The following is an 18668-nucleotide window of genomic DNA, read 5'->3' on the forward strand; positions in this document are numbered from 1 at the left end:
AGGTCCCGGGGACCCTGGCGGCTCTCAGCTGTGCCCTCTTTGGGAAGTGCTGTAGGTTCAGAAAATGGTCCCCCAGGTTCATGTCCTTCTCAGAGTGGTCAGTGTAGTGACCACCAGGGGTCAAGTTGTCAAGGCCCTGGCTCAATTAAGGTGACCAAACCTGCCAGCCTGAGAGCTCTCTGGATGAACCTGAGGCCTCGTGTGTAACCGCGTGGGGGTCACCTCCTCCTTCTACCCAGTCTCACCTCCTCACCTGCTTCCTGATGTCTTGCCAAGGCAATTCACCATCTCAGAGTGTTTTTCCAAGGAGCATATTCTAAGAGGTCAGCTGTTTCCAACATGGTCATCAGGACAGAGGAGGCCACTATACACCCACAGGGCTCTGGTTCTCATCTAAGTCCCCAGTGCACATCTCAAAGTCCCCAGAGAGATCTTTGTATTTCTTATATTTCTTGTATCCTTGTTCCGTGTATTTTTATAGAACAAAAATATCCTGACACACTAACTGCTCTGGGCTCTGAACGACAGTGGGAGACTCAGATCGGTCCCGAAGGTGGAAGGTGAGTCCAGGGGAATCGGGGCCGTCGATTCCTCCTACAGAGTGACCCAGGAGACACTCAGCTAGGGGGTGAGCTACACAGCGGATGCTGCTTCCTTCTACCCTCCACGTCCTATACAGGAATCTGTCTTTCCACCCACCCTAACCAGAAACACACACAGAAAATAATCCTGTGAGCTCCAACTCAGACTTTCAACAATGACACTTAATGAGTCACCACAGTGCACCCGTTGTCACCACTCACATCTCCACAAATAACCCGGTCTCTGAGGAAATAGAACACCGGTAGCCACTCTTCCACTTAACGTGATAAACACATTCCGTGAACTCTCAACAATACGCTCAGCTTTTCCCACAAGAGGATGCAGAATACTATTTTCCTGCTGGTGAGATTTATTCTCTCCAGCTCATTTGATACTTTATATCTTAAACACTGAGATATAAAATGAACTACTGGGAATACATCGAATGTTAGATGACAACGAGATGAGACAGGGAAACCAAATAAAAACGTGACTAATATGCATCCAAACATATTCACACCAATCAATATAAGGAAGAAAAATACTTGTCACTCCTATAGTCCCATTTCTGCGACTAGACCTGTGGTTAGAACCACTATCTGTAATCCCCGTTCCTCTACCCACTCCTTACCCGCCTTACCCTTAGCAAATGCCTTAGCTAGTCGAGATCTCTTGTCAGGTGAGGTGACCAAAGCTTCTTTCTGGAAGATTTTGGTCCATTATCAGGCCCGCTGAGTTGGATTGTTGTTGTTGTTGTTGTGTTTAATATTTTAATCACGGATCCAAGGAGTAATGAGGGGTTTACCTGAGTTCCATCCATAATCCTGCTTACCTCAGTCCTGTGGTAACAGCAATTCTCCTCCAGAGTCCCCATCGACATGCTTAGCACCCTATTCGATCATACTCTGGCGATAGTCGATAGTTTCCGCACCAACTCCAGAGGATCTAAGCAATAATTCACAGATTCTTCCAGCGTAAAGATCGTGAATAGGTCGCTCTAGTTACTTCCATCTGGAGTATTTCATCCTTGGAGTGTTTGATCAGCACTTAAGGGAGCAGGAAGCTGGTTGCCCTCCCAGATGCCTGACCTGCCTAACGTCAAGGAGCAGCAGCGCCCCCACAGGCAGCTGGAAGAACTGACAGGAAGTCGTCTCTGTGAGAGCCCTGAAGTGTTGGCTAAATTTCCTCATTTTTCCTCCCTTATCTATGTCTGGTTCCTTGACACTCAAAAGAGATTGTTATTTCCAGTTTCAGACCTGCCAGGTCCTACTCTTCCCTCTTGCTCTACGGGTGACTTTGGGAACATCACTCACCCTATTGAGCAACTGCCCTTCTCTGTTTAAATGCGCTGGCCGCTTTCTGTCTTAGAAACAGTGGACAGGGGGCATCCTGTGGACCCTAGACGCATGGACCCTAGACACGTGGCCAAGCACCACAGGCACAGGCAGCATCATAAACCTCTGGCATCACTGCACAGTGGGTACAGCTGTGGAGGAAAGGGATTAGTACCACTGCCCTGGGGGTGTCTTCCCCCCAGGTAAACTAGGGAGGGGCCATAGTCTGAAGTGGTGTGAACTCCCTTCTATCAAATCCATCCCTGTGTCAGCGGCATTGTCCTGGAGGCCCCTCTATGTGCTAAGAGGCTGCCATAGCACCTGATATGTTACCCAGAAATTCCCGCTTACCATACCTGATGACACATCACACCTGCCCCCAACGTCCTTAGGAGAAAGTATCACATTGGAACTGAACTGTTTTTGAATCATAGACACGTTAGTTTTACTGTTCGTTCACCATCGGATGAACCAGACCCTCCCCACAGGGCACTGACTCTGCTGTCCCCACAGAGTCAGGGAACCTATTACTGGTTCCATCTTCCCATCCTGACAGCAGCTCTGCAGTCACCTCCAGAGATGCCTCCTGCAGCCCCTCACTTCACAGTACCCGCCTGGCATTTCTTGTCTGATATCAACCAATTATCTGCAGGTCACCAACTGCTACACAATTATTTACCTATCATTATTCATTGATTGATTGACTCGTGCTAATTATTACCTTCAGTAGTCAGGAATGTTTTTTAATGTAAGAACACACGCATGTCAGTCAGAGGAATGAACAGACAATAGCCTATTTTTCTCCTGCAACAAGTCTGGAGCCAGATGCTTGCTCTCCAGATACTCACCGATTCCATGAAGTTCCCGATCTTTCTCACTTTCTGTTCCACCACCCTACTATAAAGGCTGTTCATCCTTGTTGAAGTATCTCAGGATGGCTGCTGCAGCTCCAGCTCTTATAGGACAGCCCTGCTGGAATTCTCTTCCTCGGGTAGAACCAGCCCAGTGGAGGTCCAGGGACTGTGCCCGCCTGGTTTCTTGGAAGAGACGTCCCCCACATCTATCTGGCTGTGTGAACCCTCCAGAGAGCTGGAGCTGAGGGTGGGGTCTGTAGGGGCCACCCCTCCCTCTCTGTGTCCCTTGAGACTGAGCCCTTCTCTGAAACCACAGTTACATAATGACTCATATTGCTCTTTAAAGCACAAGCTCCTTATAAATATCTCCTAGAACTCATGAATTATTTTTACTTTATTTTATTTTTCTTAGAACAGATTAATTTTTAACTAGTCAGTATCCTCGAGATGCACACACCAACATTTGCTCATTGGTTCTCTCCAATCCATCATTTCTCAGCCTCAATTCTTCGAAATCTCGGGTTATGGAAATTTTACAAAAGTTCCACAAGAAAGGACTGTGTATATGTGCACTATAAGACCACGTCCACTTGTTGAGTCTGTTTTCATTTTTTGACCAACTGGAGATCATTCAAACCCTAGGACTCTGAGTGGAGGGATGGCAAGTCAGTGGCTGATCACAGAGTCACCAGCTGATCTACAGATGTGAACGAGAAAATGAAAAGATCCACATTCCAGTGTATGACGAGCCAATACAAAAACACAACACGTGCAGCATGTAGTCAGAACATTCTGTATCATAAACTGGCAAACAGCTGTTTGTCAGGATGGATAAGTACAAAATTTCACCAGTATCAATGTGATTTTTGTAGCTATTGTACATGATGGTGACATTCAAGAACATCTGTTCTGCAGCAAAGACCTACCCCAGCAAGCACGGTCATACATCTCAGATGTTCCAAAGGCTGTGTTCTCCAGAACGAGATTCCAAAAAGGACTGGGTTGACAATGGGACGGCCGATGCTCCAGCAATCACTTGGCTCCACAAGAGGTTTTACATTTCCGTTGAGGAAGAAAATCCTGATATTCTCACAAGAAATGGCTTTCCTCACATGGTCCGTTCTGAGTTACAAGCACCTGTGGATCCAGAGGTCTCCCAGCTAACTGAGCCCCAGGACAACCATGTCCCCTCTCCAGGCTCAGCTCCTTCGCTGCCTTCTCTCATCACTGCTGAAAAGATTCAACATGCAAAAAAAAAAAAGAAAAGAAAAGTAAAGAAAAGAAAAGAAAGTGCCTGGCTCTTGGATGGCCTCTGACTCATGGCGGTCAATCTTATTATTAGTTTATGATCTTTCTGTGCCAAGAGAGGCTGGAAGCATTTTCATGAGAGAAAGGCCTCCTTGTGAGGAGAGGGAGCTGGGAGACAGCTGAGCCCTCAACACCATGGCCCACCCCCCATATAAAAGAACTGAGATTCACCAGGACATCCTGCTGCTTTGGAAGTTGACACCTACAGTTTTCATCAAAAGTTTGTAAAACATTGGCTTCACTCTTTTCCATATATCAAGGGGAAGCAAATACATCATTATTTGATGTCCACTCTTTTAAAAAATTCTCCTAACATTTGGAATTCTTCTCTCTGTCTTTCTTCTCTTTGAGCTTGTTTCCATCCCACATCCCTTACTGAGTCTTATCTGCTCACATGTTTTTAGAGCTGAAAGTTTCTTATTCATTATCCTGTCCTACATCTTGATCATAAAAATATATGTTAAATTTATATTTCGAAATTTGTTTTAGATCCTGTGGTTTTAAGTGGAACATGACTTCCACGTTGAGTTATAATTATTTGTGACAAAATTTGATCAAAACAACATAGACATATTCAAATTTTCATAAGTAATTATTAAATAGTGTTGATTCATGGATCTACCAATTAATAGGACTTACTGCTAGAACGAAACAGTGTCCTGCATCAGTTCTGTCCTGGCTCTCATTGTTATATGAAACTCAAAAAAACCTTGGTCTCAAACACAGAAATTCACAAACAGAAGTTTTGAAATGTAGTAGTGTTACTTACTGATCGTTGATTGTCAAAAATTTTTTTTTTAATGATCTACCTCTTGGCAGCTCTATACTATACTCTTTTCATTTTGTTGAAAGCAAAGGACTGGAGACCACCTGACTTCAAGAGGATTCCGGTGGTGGATTGTTTGATGCACCACCTTCTGGAATGAAAGGCTTATGGCCCCATCTGCTGGGAGAGCTGACCGCAGGCAGCCCTGCCCTCATCTGTCAGCTCCCTGAATGAAGAGCACCACCTCGCCCTATACAATGTTCCTGCCCTGGGCATCTGGCCTCTAAAGCCTGATCAATGTGAGGGTCTGAAGATCCATCCTCTCAGCCCAACTGGGAGAGCTGGGAAAGGCCAGCCCAGCAGCCGAGTTCCCCGTGGGGTCACTGAAGATGAGCCTGTACTGCAGCTGATTCCCTCTTTGGGCCACCCTGCTTGTGACCCATGGCTTGCTGAGTGGTTGGTCCAAGAGAACTCCCCCTAGTGAAACTCCTACAAGCTGGCTCCATCCCAGAGTCAGCTTCCCAGGGAACCACCTGCAGAGAGGTGTCGCCTAGCCATTTGTCATCTACCTTCTCAGTTTCTGGGATATACATCAAGAAGGCTTGACCAGAACTTATTAGTTAAATCTGCTGCTCCTTCACTAAGGGCCCCTGTGTAAGACATATATTTTTTAAAATTGAGAAAAATTAGAATATCTGTAATTGTAGTGCCTCTTTGCCAATATCTTTTGAGAAAATGCTTTCATGCTGTCATGTACTTGGAGTATACTTTTTCTACAAAACTTGGGACTGCCGATTTATATCATTAAATCTATGGAAAAGTCCCACTGTGTAATCTAACTGGCAAAGCCAGTCTACACTGTCGAATATATCCTTCAGACGTACTTTCCTTAGAACCTGTCTGACTCTATTTGTCAGTAGAAGTACGATATCGCATTAATGGGCATTTTAAGGAGTATCGTTAAATCACAGAAAATTAAGAGATGTCTCCAGTGAGATCAACATTAAAATGAGGTGACCTCATGCAGTCATTTATCTATTTTATAGTCACTTTTTAAAAACAAGTCACTAGGTGATCGTTATTAATTTGCAACCTGCAATGCAATAGCTACCATGGTATGCCACGTACAGTTATAAATAAATGTGAGGATGTGTTGGCTTTTAGGAATGATAAAATAAGAATTGAAAAGAAATCACATTAGTTTCAATAGCCATCGGGGTAGAACGCTTCCGACGAATGTCATAAGGCAGACTGGACCACTGAGGCTCTCTGGGTAAGGCCACCAGGCTGAGCATTGCTGGTGGAACAAAGCCACCACCTGTCAGGCAGGGTCTCCTGATGATAGAAGTATAACCCTTCCAGGTGTCAATCTAAGACTTTGGAAAGGATCTGAAAAACAGGATTCTGCTATGCAAATATCTAAACTCACTTGGTGAGGCAGGAACTGCCGTGCACTGACCACCCCTACTCCAGCCCACGCACCTCCCCTGGCTGGAGGGAGAGGGTTTTCAACGTTTTCCAGACGTAACTGGGACTAGAGTGAGGCATGAGGCAAGTCAGACACTCTCCTTTCATGCAAAATTTAAGAGGGGTTTCCCAAAACTCATTAATCAACATAAATAATATTCAATGCAATATTTTTGAAATCAAAATTAATGCAAAAAGTATTCTATGATGAATAAAACATCAAAACTGTAAGTAAAGTCAGGATCCCATCCTACATGGGCGCAACTCACCTCACTCACTTCCCCTCAGGCCCGGTCCTGGTTTCAGGGGTGAGGTGGGTGCCAGGGAAGATGTAGAACCAGAGTCCTGCTCCTTCATCCTGCTCTGGACCCCTCCCGTGGAGCCCTTCCCTGGTCTCTGCCTGCCTCCACCTCTGAGCTCCAGCCCTTTCCTAGGCTTCACCTCCTTCTACTACTGGCCTCTGCTGCCCCCTACTGGACTCTCTCCTTCGGGCTGCACTCCAGTCAGTGGATTGGGAGAGTTGTGTGTTAAAGCAGTTGAAATTTTCCAATTCTAGGCTGGCCCCACCCCATGTCCAAAAAGACTGATCCTCCCTGGTCTCTGGCTGGTCCTGGTAAGTCCCAGGACACAGTCTTTACACCAAGTTGCTGTGTGTCTTAGGAAAGAAACTCTCCCTCTCTGTGCCTGTTTCTCATCAGTAAAAGAGCTAGAAGATGGCTGCCAAGTCGGTGAGTCTGTGATATCTACAGAAGCAGCAGGATTCTTTCCCCATTTTCTGTGTTACTAAAGGATCTGGGATCTTCAGGGTTCTTGAGGACCCCTCAGAGGGGGCTCAGGAGCCACAGAGCCAGATCTTGACTCAGAACTCAAAGAGATTCCAGAACCTTTATCATCTCCCTAGATAGATACTTTGTCACCCTCTGCCTCAAACCCCCACCCTGAGGCACCAACATTGATATGCTCAAGATGAAATGAGAAGGACCAGCAGGTTGAATTTGGGGATAGAGGGGAGCTGGGGAGACTGGGCCTAAGAGAAAAGAGTCCACAGTAGCCACAGGCAGCGTCTCTGTGGCCTGTGGGATAGAGAGTGGGCAGGAGACTGGTCAGCAGGAGGCAGGGGGTACCCTCTGACACAGAGCAGGCAGAAGTGACTAATTAGGGACACAGCCCTCCGCTCCAGAAAAGAAGGGCCAGGGAAGGATGCAGAGGAGCCAGGGACACTGAGTAGCAGGTCCACTGAGCCGAACAGCTGGAACTAGACTCCTCTGGCCAGGCCTGAAACCAGCCCTTGGCACATCTGAGTCCAGGGAGGGGGCAGAAGGCAGAGCTGGGCGAGCCAGAGCTGCAGCTGCACCAGCTGGGAATGCTCAGCCTATCCCTCGAGGGTCCCCAGGGCCCAGCCAGACCTCGATTTCCGACTGTGGCCACCACAAGAGGATGTGGCCTGTGGCGATGTCTGCCCAGAGGCAATGGCAGGTGTGTGGGTGGGGGAGGAGGAGCAGCTGGGGAGGCTGCATTTAGGTACAGCCTTCTTTTCCCCAAGACCTGGAGCTGTCCCCTGGGGGGAAGCATGCCTCTGGCCCCTGGGCAGTGGGTGAGTGTCGCATCCACACCCGGGTACTGGGAGAGAGCAGCTTTAGCCTGGACTCCAGTGCAGACACTACCCCAGTCCCTCAAGCACTAGGAGCAAAAGGTCAAAGGCAGGAGTGGGACGAACACTACAATGGGGAGAAGCTGGACTGGATCTGGGGCCTCCCAGGGGCTCCCCCCATACCCTTCATGACATCTGTTAGGGCACCCACACCCCGTTACTATTCGGTGCCTTGCCTGTCTTCATAGCCGGGGATGTGTGTGTGTGTGTGTGTGTGTGTGTGTGTGTGTGTGTGTGAGAGAGAGAAATCCAGCCCTCAGCACTGAAGACTTATCCCTCGGAAGTTGTCTAAGCAGTGTTTGCAGGGTGGAAAGATCCAGCCTGGAGTTCCTTGAAAGCTGCTTTGATGAGTTTGGTCAAACCATTAAGTCCCAGTCACCATCATCCACTTCATCTCTTTCTTCCTCCTCATTATCATCATTATCAAGAACTGTGGAGGGTCTGAGATTTTTACTCTACTTGCAAGCTAAAAAAGTAAGCCTGTCACAGACTCCCAGATGCTGGCAAAAGACGCAAGACTCCTGGGTCAGGGACAAAGACCACTTTATTACTCACAGTTTATTACTCGAGTAGCCTGAGTATCAGTATCATTAAGAATATCAGCTGAAATAGCATCTTCTTGCACCGGTTCTCTGAGTCCCTTAGGGTGATGTAAAGAGGGGCAGGTGACAGCTGAGCATCCAAGCTTGGGAACTCCACATCTTTTATACTGGCCAGTAAGCACATTTTGCTCCAGAGGGAGACATCATCTCTTCTTTCTGAGGCTGTTCACTATACAAACAGCCTTGGAAAAATGGTCCAACACGAAGTCAATCGGTGCCTTTGCTCAAGAGACATGCAGAAACACAGAGATCCTCAGACAATTGCCTTCCAGCAACCATTATCCATATCCATGAACTGAAGTCCCAAGTTATTTGTCTGTTACTGCATCCAATGGAAGACGCTGGATCCATTTTCATCAAACATAGCAGGAAAGTTAAAGGTTATCTGACTCAAAATATGGGCCAGATGACTTGTAAAGGGACCTCTCAGGAAAGTCATCTTGGCTGGTCCTGAGTCCCCCTTTAGAGTTGTTGAAACAGAAAATCAAGAGCTTGAAGGGCTGCAGCTCTGGGCTTGAGTGAATATATGAAAGATCCGGTGACTAAAATAGCAACTGGAAAGCATGAGGGTGGGTGCTGGGTGTTGATAGACAGGAACCTGCAACCTGCGGTTTTCAGTTCTCCTAGACGTCTGGCAGTGTGACTCCGAGAGTGATGCTGCCATCCACAAAGCATGCCCTGGAGTCGTGCAAGGGCCAGCCCTCTTGACTGTGTGGCACTAAGAAAGGCCTCTTGTCAGAGCTAGATGAGCAGCATCAGTCTCATCATCGCATTATATATTATATTCCTGGACTTCAAAAAGGACCGGAACCTAAAGCAACTGTGCAGCCCATCTCTCCTGCACCTCAGCCCAACAGAACCCAAACCATGGCTCCCTTAGGAGCAAAGCACAAGACTTCCAAGTAGACAGAGGGCCGGAAATGCAGGAGACAAACTCACTTCTAAATTCCAGCTCATCTCGCATCCCCGTCCCGGAACTACCTTGGGTCCTGCATTCATCTTCTCTGATCCTTAGTTTTCTCACCTGTAAAACAGGGACACTTGCCCCAAGGACACACCAATAGTTGCTCTGAAGGCCAAAGTAAGGGGAGAGTGGAGAGGGCATCGGCATCCGTTCAACATTCATCCTCAGGCTCTCCTTGCTGCAGAAGAGCTCTCCCCACTTCACGGATAAGGAAACTAAGGCCCAGAGGTGACCTAGGTCTGGATGGTCTCAACATTGACGAGTCTGACGTTACTCCTTGAGTGAGGGGTTTAGATCACTCCCCGCAGGGCCCTGCCTAGCTGAGAAGCCGAGTGAAGAGCTGACCAGAGGGGAACCAACCAGGTTTGACCAAAGCAGCCAAGGACAGGCTGAGCTTGACTGGCAGGACTGCAATGCTCAGGCACCCAGCCTGGGGACTGATCAGAAGAGAAGCCCCAACCCTACAGAAAGGAACTCAGGCCTGAGCAACTTCTGACCCACTGGGCGCTTGGCTGCCCTCCACAGCCCCTCCAGGCCCCAGGGAGATGTTCCACAGATGGGGGCAACCTTGAGGAACGGAGGGCAGGAGCAGGTGTGGCCCACCCAAAGCCTCGGAGGCGGGGCCAGTGGGGGCTGCAGTGGGAGGTGGTTGAACTCTGGATCCCAACCACAGCAGGGCAGTTGGCAGATGCCATTCTGAGGATGATCCTCAGAGGTAACAACCTTGGAGAGGATCAGGCAGTGGGGACAGGGACCAGAGAAGACTCAGGCAGAAGATGGGGCCATTAGGATGGCCACTGCCAGCAGGAAGGACCAGGGGCACCTGCCAACAGCACATGCTCCCTCTAGGGAGCCCACGCTGAAGATCAGACCAGAGATGCCTTTGACCCTGAGGGTGGACGAGGCCCACAACAGGCCAAATAGGCCATAAGGACCCCAGGGGCCAGAGATCTGGCCCCAGGCAGCACTGGCCCCTGCTGCTGCTGGGCCTGGTCGTGGACACCCATGGCTTGATGCCCCTGATGGTAATACTGTGGAGCAGGGCTCCAGGCCCCCAAGACGTGGCAGGAAGCGGCCTTCGGATCCTAAGGGACAGGTAAGGAGCCAGCATGTCATGGGGGAAGGATGAGAAAAAGCGAGCAGAGGCCTGGACAGACGTTGACTTTATTTAAAGTTGACATTTTTATCCAGTATAGATTTGTTTGCATTGATTTTTATTTTTTAATAGTGTATTAAAATATTACTTATCTCGATGACTGAGTCTTTTGGCACCTCTTGTATTTTGCACCTCAGACCAGTGCCTCACTCACCTCGTCATGGCCTTCTGGGTAGGGCAGATATAGGGAAGTAGGGGCAGGGCATACCCAGCAGGCACTGTTTTTCATTTTAGGGGCAGACTCTCCTGGTCAGTGTTCCCACAAGGTCCTGCTGTCTCAGACGGAGATAAAGGCCCAGAGAGGTGGCCGCAGTCCCACTCTGGGCCTGAACGCTGTGACCTCACCAGCGTGTCTTGCGTCTTAACAAAATGGTCCAAGAGAAGCAGTGGTCTGCAAGGCGTAGAGAGAGGGGGCTAGGGCTTGGCTTGGTCTCTCCTCCGCTCCCCGACTCGTTCATAAATGTTTCCCTGGGCCAGGCCTGGGGACGCAAGGTGGGTAGAGCTGAATCAAGTGAGTCATGTCCAGACGAGGGAACAGACTCATGGGCCATTTTAAGAGCAGTAAAGAGCGAGGGATGTGCCCACGCTCGTCTTACAGATGGAGGGGTGCTGACCGATAATGGGAGTGCTCCAGGCAAAGAGAGCGGAGAGAGAAGAGCGAGGTGCGCATGCGTGGCAGAGAGCTGGCGGCAGAGCTGGGTCTCAGACCACCGGGGTCTTGTGGGCTCCATATTTTATCTTAGGGTCCAGGAGAAGTTGTTGAGAGATTTCAGTAAAGGGCTGTTAGAGTTGGATTAGTGTTTTGGAAAGACGGCTTCAGATCGGAGATTGGTGTGAGGCCAGATGAGAGGACAGAGAAGGGGCAGTGGCCGAAGCCTGAGGCTTGGGCACCGGGCGGAGGCACTGGTCCGTGCGGGCACCAGGTCCAAGATTAACATTGACATTGCCCAGTGAATTTGAAGCGATGGTACCGGAGAATTGATGGGGAGGAATGGGCACCCTCATGGACTGTTTATAGAAGTCTAAAATGTACAACCATTTTAGCAATATCCAAGTCATAAAAGAAAGCGTATTTGTTTAAATTGTGTAATTCCACTTTTAGGAGTTCATCTTGGTGGGGGGGATAATCAAAGAAATAACCAAAGGTTTACAAACAAGAATAATGAGTTCAACATTATTAATGATGGGAGAAAATTGGACATAACCTAAATATCCAGCCAAAAGAGTGTGACTAAATACAGTATGGAGCGTCCATCAAAGGGATCTTACACAAATCTCCAAAATTATGTTCCTGAAGCATCTCGAATAGGATGGCAAAATCCATTTTTAAAAGGATACATACGGTGCCAAATATACAGAATGCTTTTCAGTTAGGTATTTTTAAATATGTGCACATTTTCAAAAGTTTATCAGAAAATATAGAAAAATGTCAATGGTGAGTCTCTGGCTGGTGAAATTTCACCGAATTTTAATTTTTGTTTCATGATCATCTGTAGTTATGAAAATATTTACAAGAAGGTTTATTTCATTTTTATTTTTTAAAATAATTTTCAATACAAGAGTAACATGTACTTGTAAAAAAAAAAAAAAACGATTAAGCACAGAAGCACGTAAAGTAAAAATTGAGTGTCTCTGCTTACCATTTCTCCACACCTTACCCTAAAACCCATTCTCCAGAGACAGCCACTGTCCGGTTGGTCTATACACTTCCAGCCCTTCTCCAATGTGTGTATGTCCCTGAAAACACACACACACACCTCTAGTTGGTGGTGGGATTTTCTTTTTCAAAAATGAAATACTACTCTGCATATTATCCTACAACGAGCTCTTAAACAACCTGTTATTGACGTTTTCTATAACAGTTTATAGGGACCTCCCTTGTTCTTGTTATGGCTTTGTAAGAATTCAAAGTTTGGATGAACCAGAATACATTTAAGCATTCTCCTATTCAAGGACATTTCAGTTGTTTCCAGTTAAAAAATATAATTTTTTCCACTGCAATGCCACAGTGGAAATCTCCATGGGAGTAAGCATATGCCATGTGTGCATGTACAAAGTGCACTTACGTTATTACCATAGGATAGATGCCTAAAAGTGGAATTGCTGGATCAGAGAGAAGGTGCTCTTGGAATTTTCTTAGGTAGTGCCCAATTGCTCTCCCAAAAGGCTGTTCCAACTCACACTCGTTACAGTGAATGATGGTGCTCTGTCCTCCACATCCTTGCCAATAATGTGATATTGTTGATCTTTTTTTATTTTGCCCATGTGATGAGCAAAAATGAGAGTATGTTTGTTGTTCATTTATTTGATCATTGATAAAACTTATTTCCCTTTTATACTTTTGTTGACTGAGTTTATTTCTTTTGTGAATTTACTGGTCATAGTTTTGCCTGTTTTTCTATTCAGTTGGTTGTATTTTCTTATAAATCTATAGGAACTCTTCATATATTTGAGATATTAACCCCTTTGTCAAGGATATATGTTGTAAATATTTTTCCCTGATCTATTTTATGCCTTTTGTTAATGGGGTCTTTCACTGTAAAGCCATTTTTAATTTTATTGTCAACTTGGTTTAACTTTTTTTTTAATGGTTTCGGTGATCTGTGACAAGCATAGAGGAGGAATCTTTATTTCAATATTACAAGTTCATTTTTTCTATTTTATTCTGGTACTTTTATTGTTTTGGTGTTTGTTTTTATTTCAACTGCAGTATATTTTTGTGTATGTAAGGATATAATTTATTTATTTTCCAAATGGTGAGCCAATAGTCAAGTATTTGTTGAATAGAAATGCAGTTTCTATCACTATCAAATACTAAACTATTGATTAATCACTTTCTCTCTTTGGTTCTAATGACTTAATGATCAATTCTTGTATTCATTCCACCCTGTTTTAATTATTTTACCTTTACAACATGTTTTGGTATCAGAGGAAGAATCCATTATTATTATTATTTTTCAAAATACCTGTATTCTCTGTCATTAGTCTTCTGTTGGACTTGAGAATCGATTCACTCATTTTCAAAAATCATTCCTTTGGTGTTGCGTTTGTAATTTCATGGCATATATGAATTAATCTGAGAAGAATTGACATCTTTGCAGTGCTCAGCATTTTCTTCCAGGGGTATGATATGCTCCCCACTAACTCATTATTGTATTCTGTCCATTAGTCAAGTTGTTTTATATCTCATTCATGGAAATCTTGCTCATTTTCTGTTGTTTATTTTTTATGCGTGTTTGGAGTTTTTAAATATAATTTTTATTGAAGCTGTAAATTTTTTCTCAACTTCATATCTTAAATGGTTACTGCTGTGTAGAAGAGAAAACTACTGGTTTTTGCATGTTGCTCTTGTATTAGTTCTAATAGTTCTTCAGCTGATGGTCTGGGGGTTTTTCAAAGTAGATTATCACATCATCTACAAAGAGCAATGCTCTCTCTTTTTTCCTATTACTTACACCTCTTTTTCCCCCCATCTCATTTCATTGGCTAGAATCTGTAGAATGTGTTGAATAATGAAAGTGAGAGTGGGCAACCTGGACTTTAAGAAATGTGAAAGTTGCTATGAGTTAGGTGAAAGTTGAAGAAGTTTCCTTAAATAATTAACCTGATAAAAAGGCTGGGTGTTTGCGCTCTTTAAATCAGAAGCAAGTATTGAATTGATATTGCTATTATATTAAGTTTTGTTTCAAAAACCTTATGTGCACATCTTAAATACAACTGTGACCAAATGGCCCTGCTACTGAGGTGAAAAAAATACTGGCCCCAAAGTAACATGTTACCTTCCAATTTAGATAAACCATATTGGGAGATGAAATCAGGTTTGGCAAAGCCTAATAATTCTTGCCATCATAAACTCTTAGAGTGTAACTTGGTGTTTCTGTTTCTTTGTCTAAGTTTTTAATGATATTTTTGTATTTTGGTAGAATGTCTAAAACATAGAGGGTGATTTAATGAGGGGAAAGCATTCTGGGACAACTCCAGGCCTCTCTGGCTTGGAGAGAAATCGGCTGAAGTGAAGACAATACAGGGCAATGTGAGGTGTTTCAGTGGGGCCTGTTGAGTTTGAGGTTCCTGTAGGGCATTCAAGAAGAGTTCAGGAGGCAGAGCCCATGTGAATCTGAGCCAAAAAAAAAAAAAAGAGGCCAGGGCTGGAAATAGAGATGGGAGACCCCTGGGCAGTCGCTGAAGTATACAGTGTGGGTCACAGACAGAGAGAGTGGGAGAGTACAGGAAGAAGGGGATTATAGGTGGTGGTCTTGGAGTCAGCAGCCATGCAGGGGCTGGGGAAAAAGGGAGGGGGTGAGTGGGTAGTCTCAGATGCCAAGGGGAAGTCACCAGAAAGAGGGACCTCTTACAGAGACATCAGGGGACTGGGGAGGAACATGGGACTTGACCAGGATGAGGGTCTTGTTGGCTTTGACCTGAGAGGTTTCAAAGAAGGATGAGAGTGAAAGCCAGGGGGACCCAACCATGTCCCGGCACGTGAAACAGTTGGGAGCCATTGTTGGACAAATGCACAGATGATGGATGGATGGATAGATAGATAATGGATAGGTGGGTGGATGGATGGATGGATGGATGGATGGATGGATGGATGGATGGATGGACAGGTGAAGACAGTGGTCTGAGAGATCAGAAAAGGCTTCATGAAAGAGGTGGAACTGAACTGTGTTTCAATGTGTGGAGACAAAGGGGGAGGGTGTCTCTGTGGGGGACCACCATGAGTCAGAAATGACCCTGTGTCCATAGGCCCAGGGAGGACGTTCATTTAGCTGGAAGATGGGAAACTATGGAGAAGGAGCACTCAGAGGCCCCAAAATGAGGCCCCACCCAGGTGTGCCCTGGCCTCTGGGGACTGACTGCCCACCAGCCCCACCCCAGAACATAGCTCTACTTGGGCAGCCCTGCACCCGTCAAGCCCAGCAGCTTCCTGCTGCAGACTGGCCCCCAGGGAATAGGCCCCAAGTGTTGGCCTGGCCGGTTTTAGTCTGAGCCTCAGTCACTGTGGTATTTCTTCGGTGGAGGGACCAAGATCACCGTCCTAGGTAAGTGGCTCTCACCACCTTTTCCATCCTGTCTCACCCCTCTGTTGTCTTGGGAAAGTCACTCTTCTCTCTTTGGGCTTGCTTCCTCTCTGCTTTCCCAGCAGACTGATCCCCACCTTTCTCTGTGGAGTCTGGGGAAGGCAGGTTGGTCTCCGTGTAACCAGCAGGAAGGACCTCAATGGCAGGAGCCCCTCCAGAGGTTGACAGTGGGATGTAGTCAGGTCCCAGGGGCCTGGGCTGGGGTTTTAGTCCTAGAATGGGTCTCCTTCACTTCCTCCAGGGCAGATGCCCACATGGGAGCTAGGACTCCTTCTGACAAGGGGCACTGGGGGAGATTAGAGGCAATCCTGAGCCCCTCAAAGTCTGGGCTCAAGGCATGATGCCCATCTAAGCTGTGAGGGTCACACAGGAGGAGGCCAGGGCAGGGCTGGGGTTATGACCCATGGAGGATGATGAGAGGGGTCCTGCTCACTCTAAGCTGAAGCTCTCAGGGCCTCTGCTGGGCCATGGGGACATGGAAATGCAGAGACGTGGGTGAGATGGGGCGAGCTGGCTAGAAACCCAGCCCTCCCAGGATGGTGGTCAGAAAAGAGTGAATCGCATGGGACAGAGACTCCTCTGACCCTGCAGCCCCGTGACGCCTGGGGCCCAAGTGTCCCATCTATCCAAAGGTCAGCCTCCCACAGAGTGTTAGATTCAGAGGATGACAAATAGGGGAGTGAAGTGGGGCCTCAGCTACACGGCTGCCTGGTGAAATCATCGGTTGTCAGAGGTACTGGGGTGGCCATGGGGCTGCTGTGCCCATTGTGTGGGGGAGCGGCTCCAAGAACTCAGATTCATTTAAGGGACCTGGGGTCAGTGCACAAGGAATAGGGAAAATGGGCAGAGCCACAGTGGAGCCCTGGGGTTTGGGCTGGGAGGACACAGTTCTCACTGGAGAGCTGAGGCCAGGGAAGGGGCAAAGCCAAGTGCCCAAGGGAGGCTGGGAGGCTTCAGGCTCCATTGCATGCTGGGCTCAGGCACGAGGCCTCCCACTCTCTGCCATTATCATCCTGGCCCATCAGGTGGGGGACCTTAGACCACAAAGGAAGCACCAGGCTCCAGAAGAATAAAGTGAGTTAGTGGTCTGATGCTGGGCTGGGGGCATGGGAGGTCAGGGCTAGACTCCCACCCAGAGTCTGGAAATCAGAAGGAGGGAGGACAGTCTGCCCTGGTTACACTTGGGGAAATTGAGGCTGCATATGGCAGGGCTTGACAGGGTCACCTGGAGAAGATGACTTAGAAGAGGTTCTGGAAGGGTGGGAAGCTATTTGCTGTTCAGGGGCTGAGTGGAAAGGAGGGGACAGAAAAGGAAGGTCACCAGGGAGATTAAGATCAAACACCTGCGAATGGTCACAGAGGCTGTGGATTAGTGGGGACTATCCCGACACCGCGATTCTCCTTACATCTAACACCCCCTCTTCTATCCACACAGGTCAGCCCAAGTCTGGGCCCTCAGTCACTCTGTTCCCACCCTCCTCTGAGGAGCTCAGTGCCAAAAAGGCCACACTGGTGTGTCTCATCAATGACTTCTACCCCGGCACCGTGACGGTGGCCTGGAAGGCAGATGGCAGCACCGTCACCCAGGGCGTGGAGACCACCAAGCCCTCGAAACAGAGCAACAACAAGTACGCGGCCAGCAGCTACCTGAGCCTGACGCCTGAAAGCTGGAAATCTAAGAGCAGCTACAGCTGCCAGGTCACGCACGAGGGGAGCACCGTGGAGAAGACTCTGACCCCCTCACAGTGTTCTTAGGACTCTCCGCTCCCCACTCTCGGGGGCCGTCCTCAGCCAGATACCCCTTCCCCCAGTTCTCCACTGTACCCCTGAGACCCCTGCCCAGGATCAGCTCAGAGTGGGGAGCTCCACTCTCTTCCCATGTCTATATCTCTTCAATAAAGATCTAATCATTTATCATCTGACATTTCTGACGTGCATTCTGCGTCCGGCTGAGTCTAGGTTAAAGGGTCAGTATTCAGGGGCCACGGGAGTTATGACATGAGATTCCACTACTCGTCATTCACTCAACCAGTCCACCAGGGACCAGGTGACATCTGAGTACTGGTGAGAGCCATGACCCTCAACAGGGACTTATCCTGCATGGACGGCCCTTGGGATGCAGTCCTTGCCACCTGGGAAGGGAGAAGGGCTGAGTGAGCGGGATCCAGGGGACCCTGAAGGAATCAGGGAGAAATGAGTAGGATCCCAGGCGAGGCTGAGGCATAGAGGCAGTGGGTTTCTGTTCAGCTGTTTGTGGGGTCAAGGTCAGTCTCAAGGTTACGCTATCGGGGGGCAGGGTCCTTAATGATGAAGAGAGTCAATATCTGACGTTGGGTTAAGGAGAGAATGTATGGTTGATTGATGAATGGAGCAGATCATTTCAGCCCACATGAGAGAGGATGCAAGAAAACCTGGTCAGTGGGAAAGGGCACCATCCTGGGCACAAAAGGATGTTAACGGTCATCTCTAGGACAGAGATCAATTCGAATTCAAGAGCAGAGCTTGGCGGGGTCAGACTCTCTCAGGCCAAAGTGAGTGTGGCCTCAGGCTACAGCAAGGTCAGGCTTCTCAGGTGACACAATACCCCCAGGGCCCCTGTCCACAGGCCCCCTTTCCAACTTGCTCACTGTGTCTCAGCCCCAAGTGCACCTGCAGCTGGTGTCAGAGACATGCTCATCCCCAGGTTCCTCAGGCGGGTGAGGTCGGCTCAGAGAGGTACAGGCCCAACAGGCTGTCAATGCACAGCTCCAGGACTCTCTCAGGCATCGCTGTGCGAGCCTCCAGTTCATCAGGGACACGGAGCTGCCTTCACCAGAGCCGCTGGGCAGTGGGGACAGTCCAGGGAGCTCTGGAGCCACAATGCGGCAGAAGAAGGAGCTCCGCTAGGAGCTTGCTGGCAA

At 47.7% G+C, this 18668-nt stretch overlaps 1 protein-coding gene across 1 annotated transcript in view; it reads left to right on the forward strand.

The window, feature by feature from the left end:
- The window catches only part of LOC102881394 (immunoglobulin lambda-like polypeptide 5), a gene marked incomplete at its 5' end in the record, with an annotated part of 24494 nt that extends 6807 nt beyond the window's left edge, over positions 1–17687 (forward strand). The window contains 3 exon segments of the mRNA XM_015593070.1: positions 10423–10624; positions 15587–15729; positions 17204–17687. Coding sequence (XP_015448556.1) covers positions 10423–10624; positions 15587–15729; positions 17204–17523 — 665 coding nt within the window.
- Positions 17688–18668: the final 981 nt, after the last annotated feature.

Source organism: Pteropus alecto, unplaced genomic scaffold, assembly GCF_000325575.1.
Source record: "Pteropus alecto unplaced genomic scaffold, ASM32557v1 scaffold27, whole genome shotgun sequence".
NCBI classification, from domain to species: domain Eukaryota; kingdom Metazoa; phylum Chordata; class Mammalia; order Chiroptera; family Pteropodidae; genus Pteropus; species Pteropus alecto.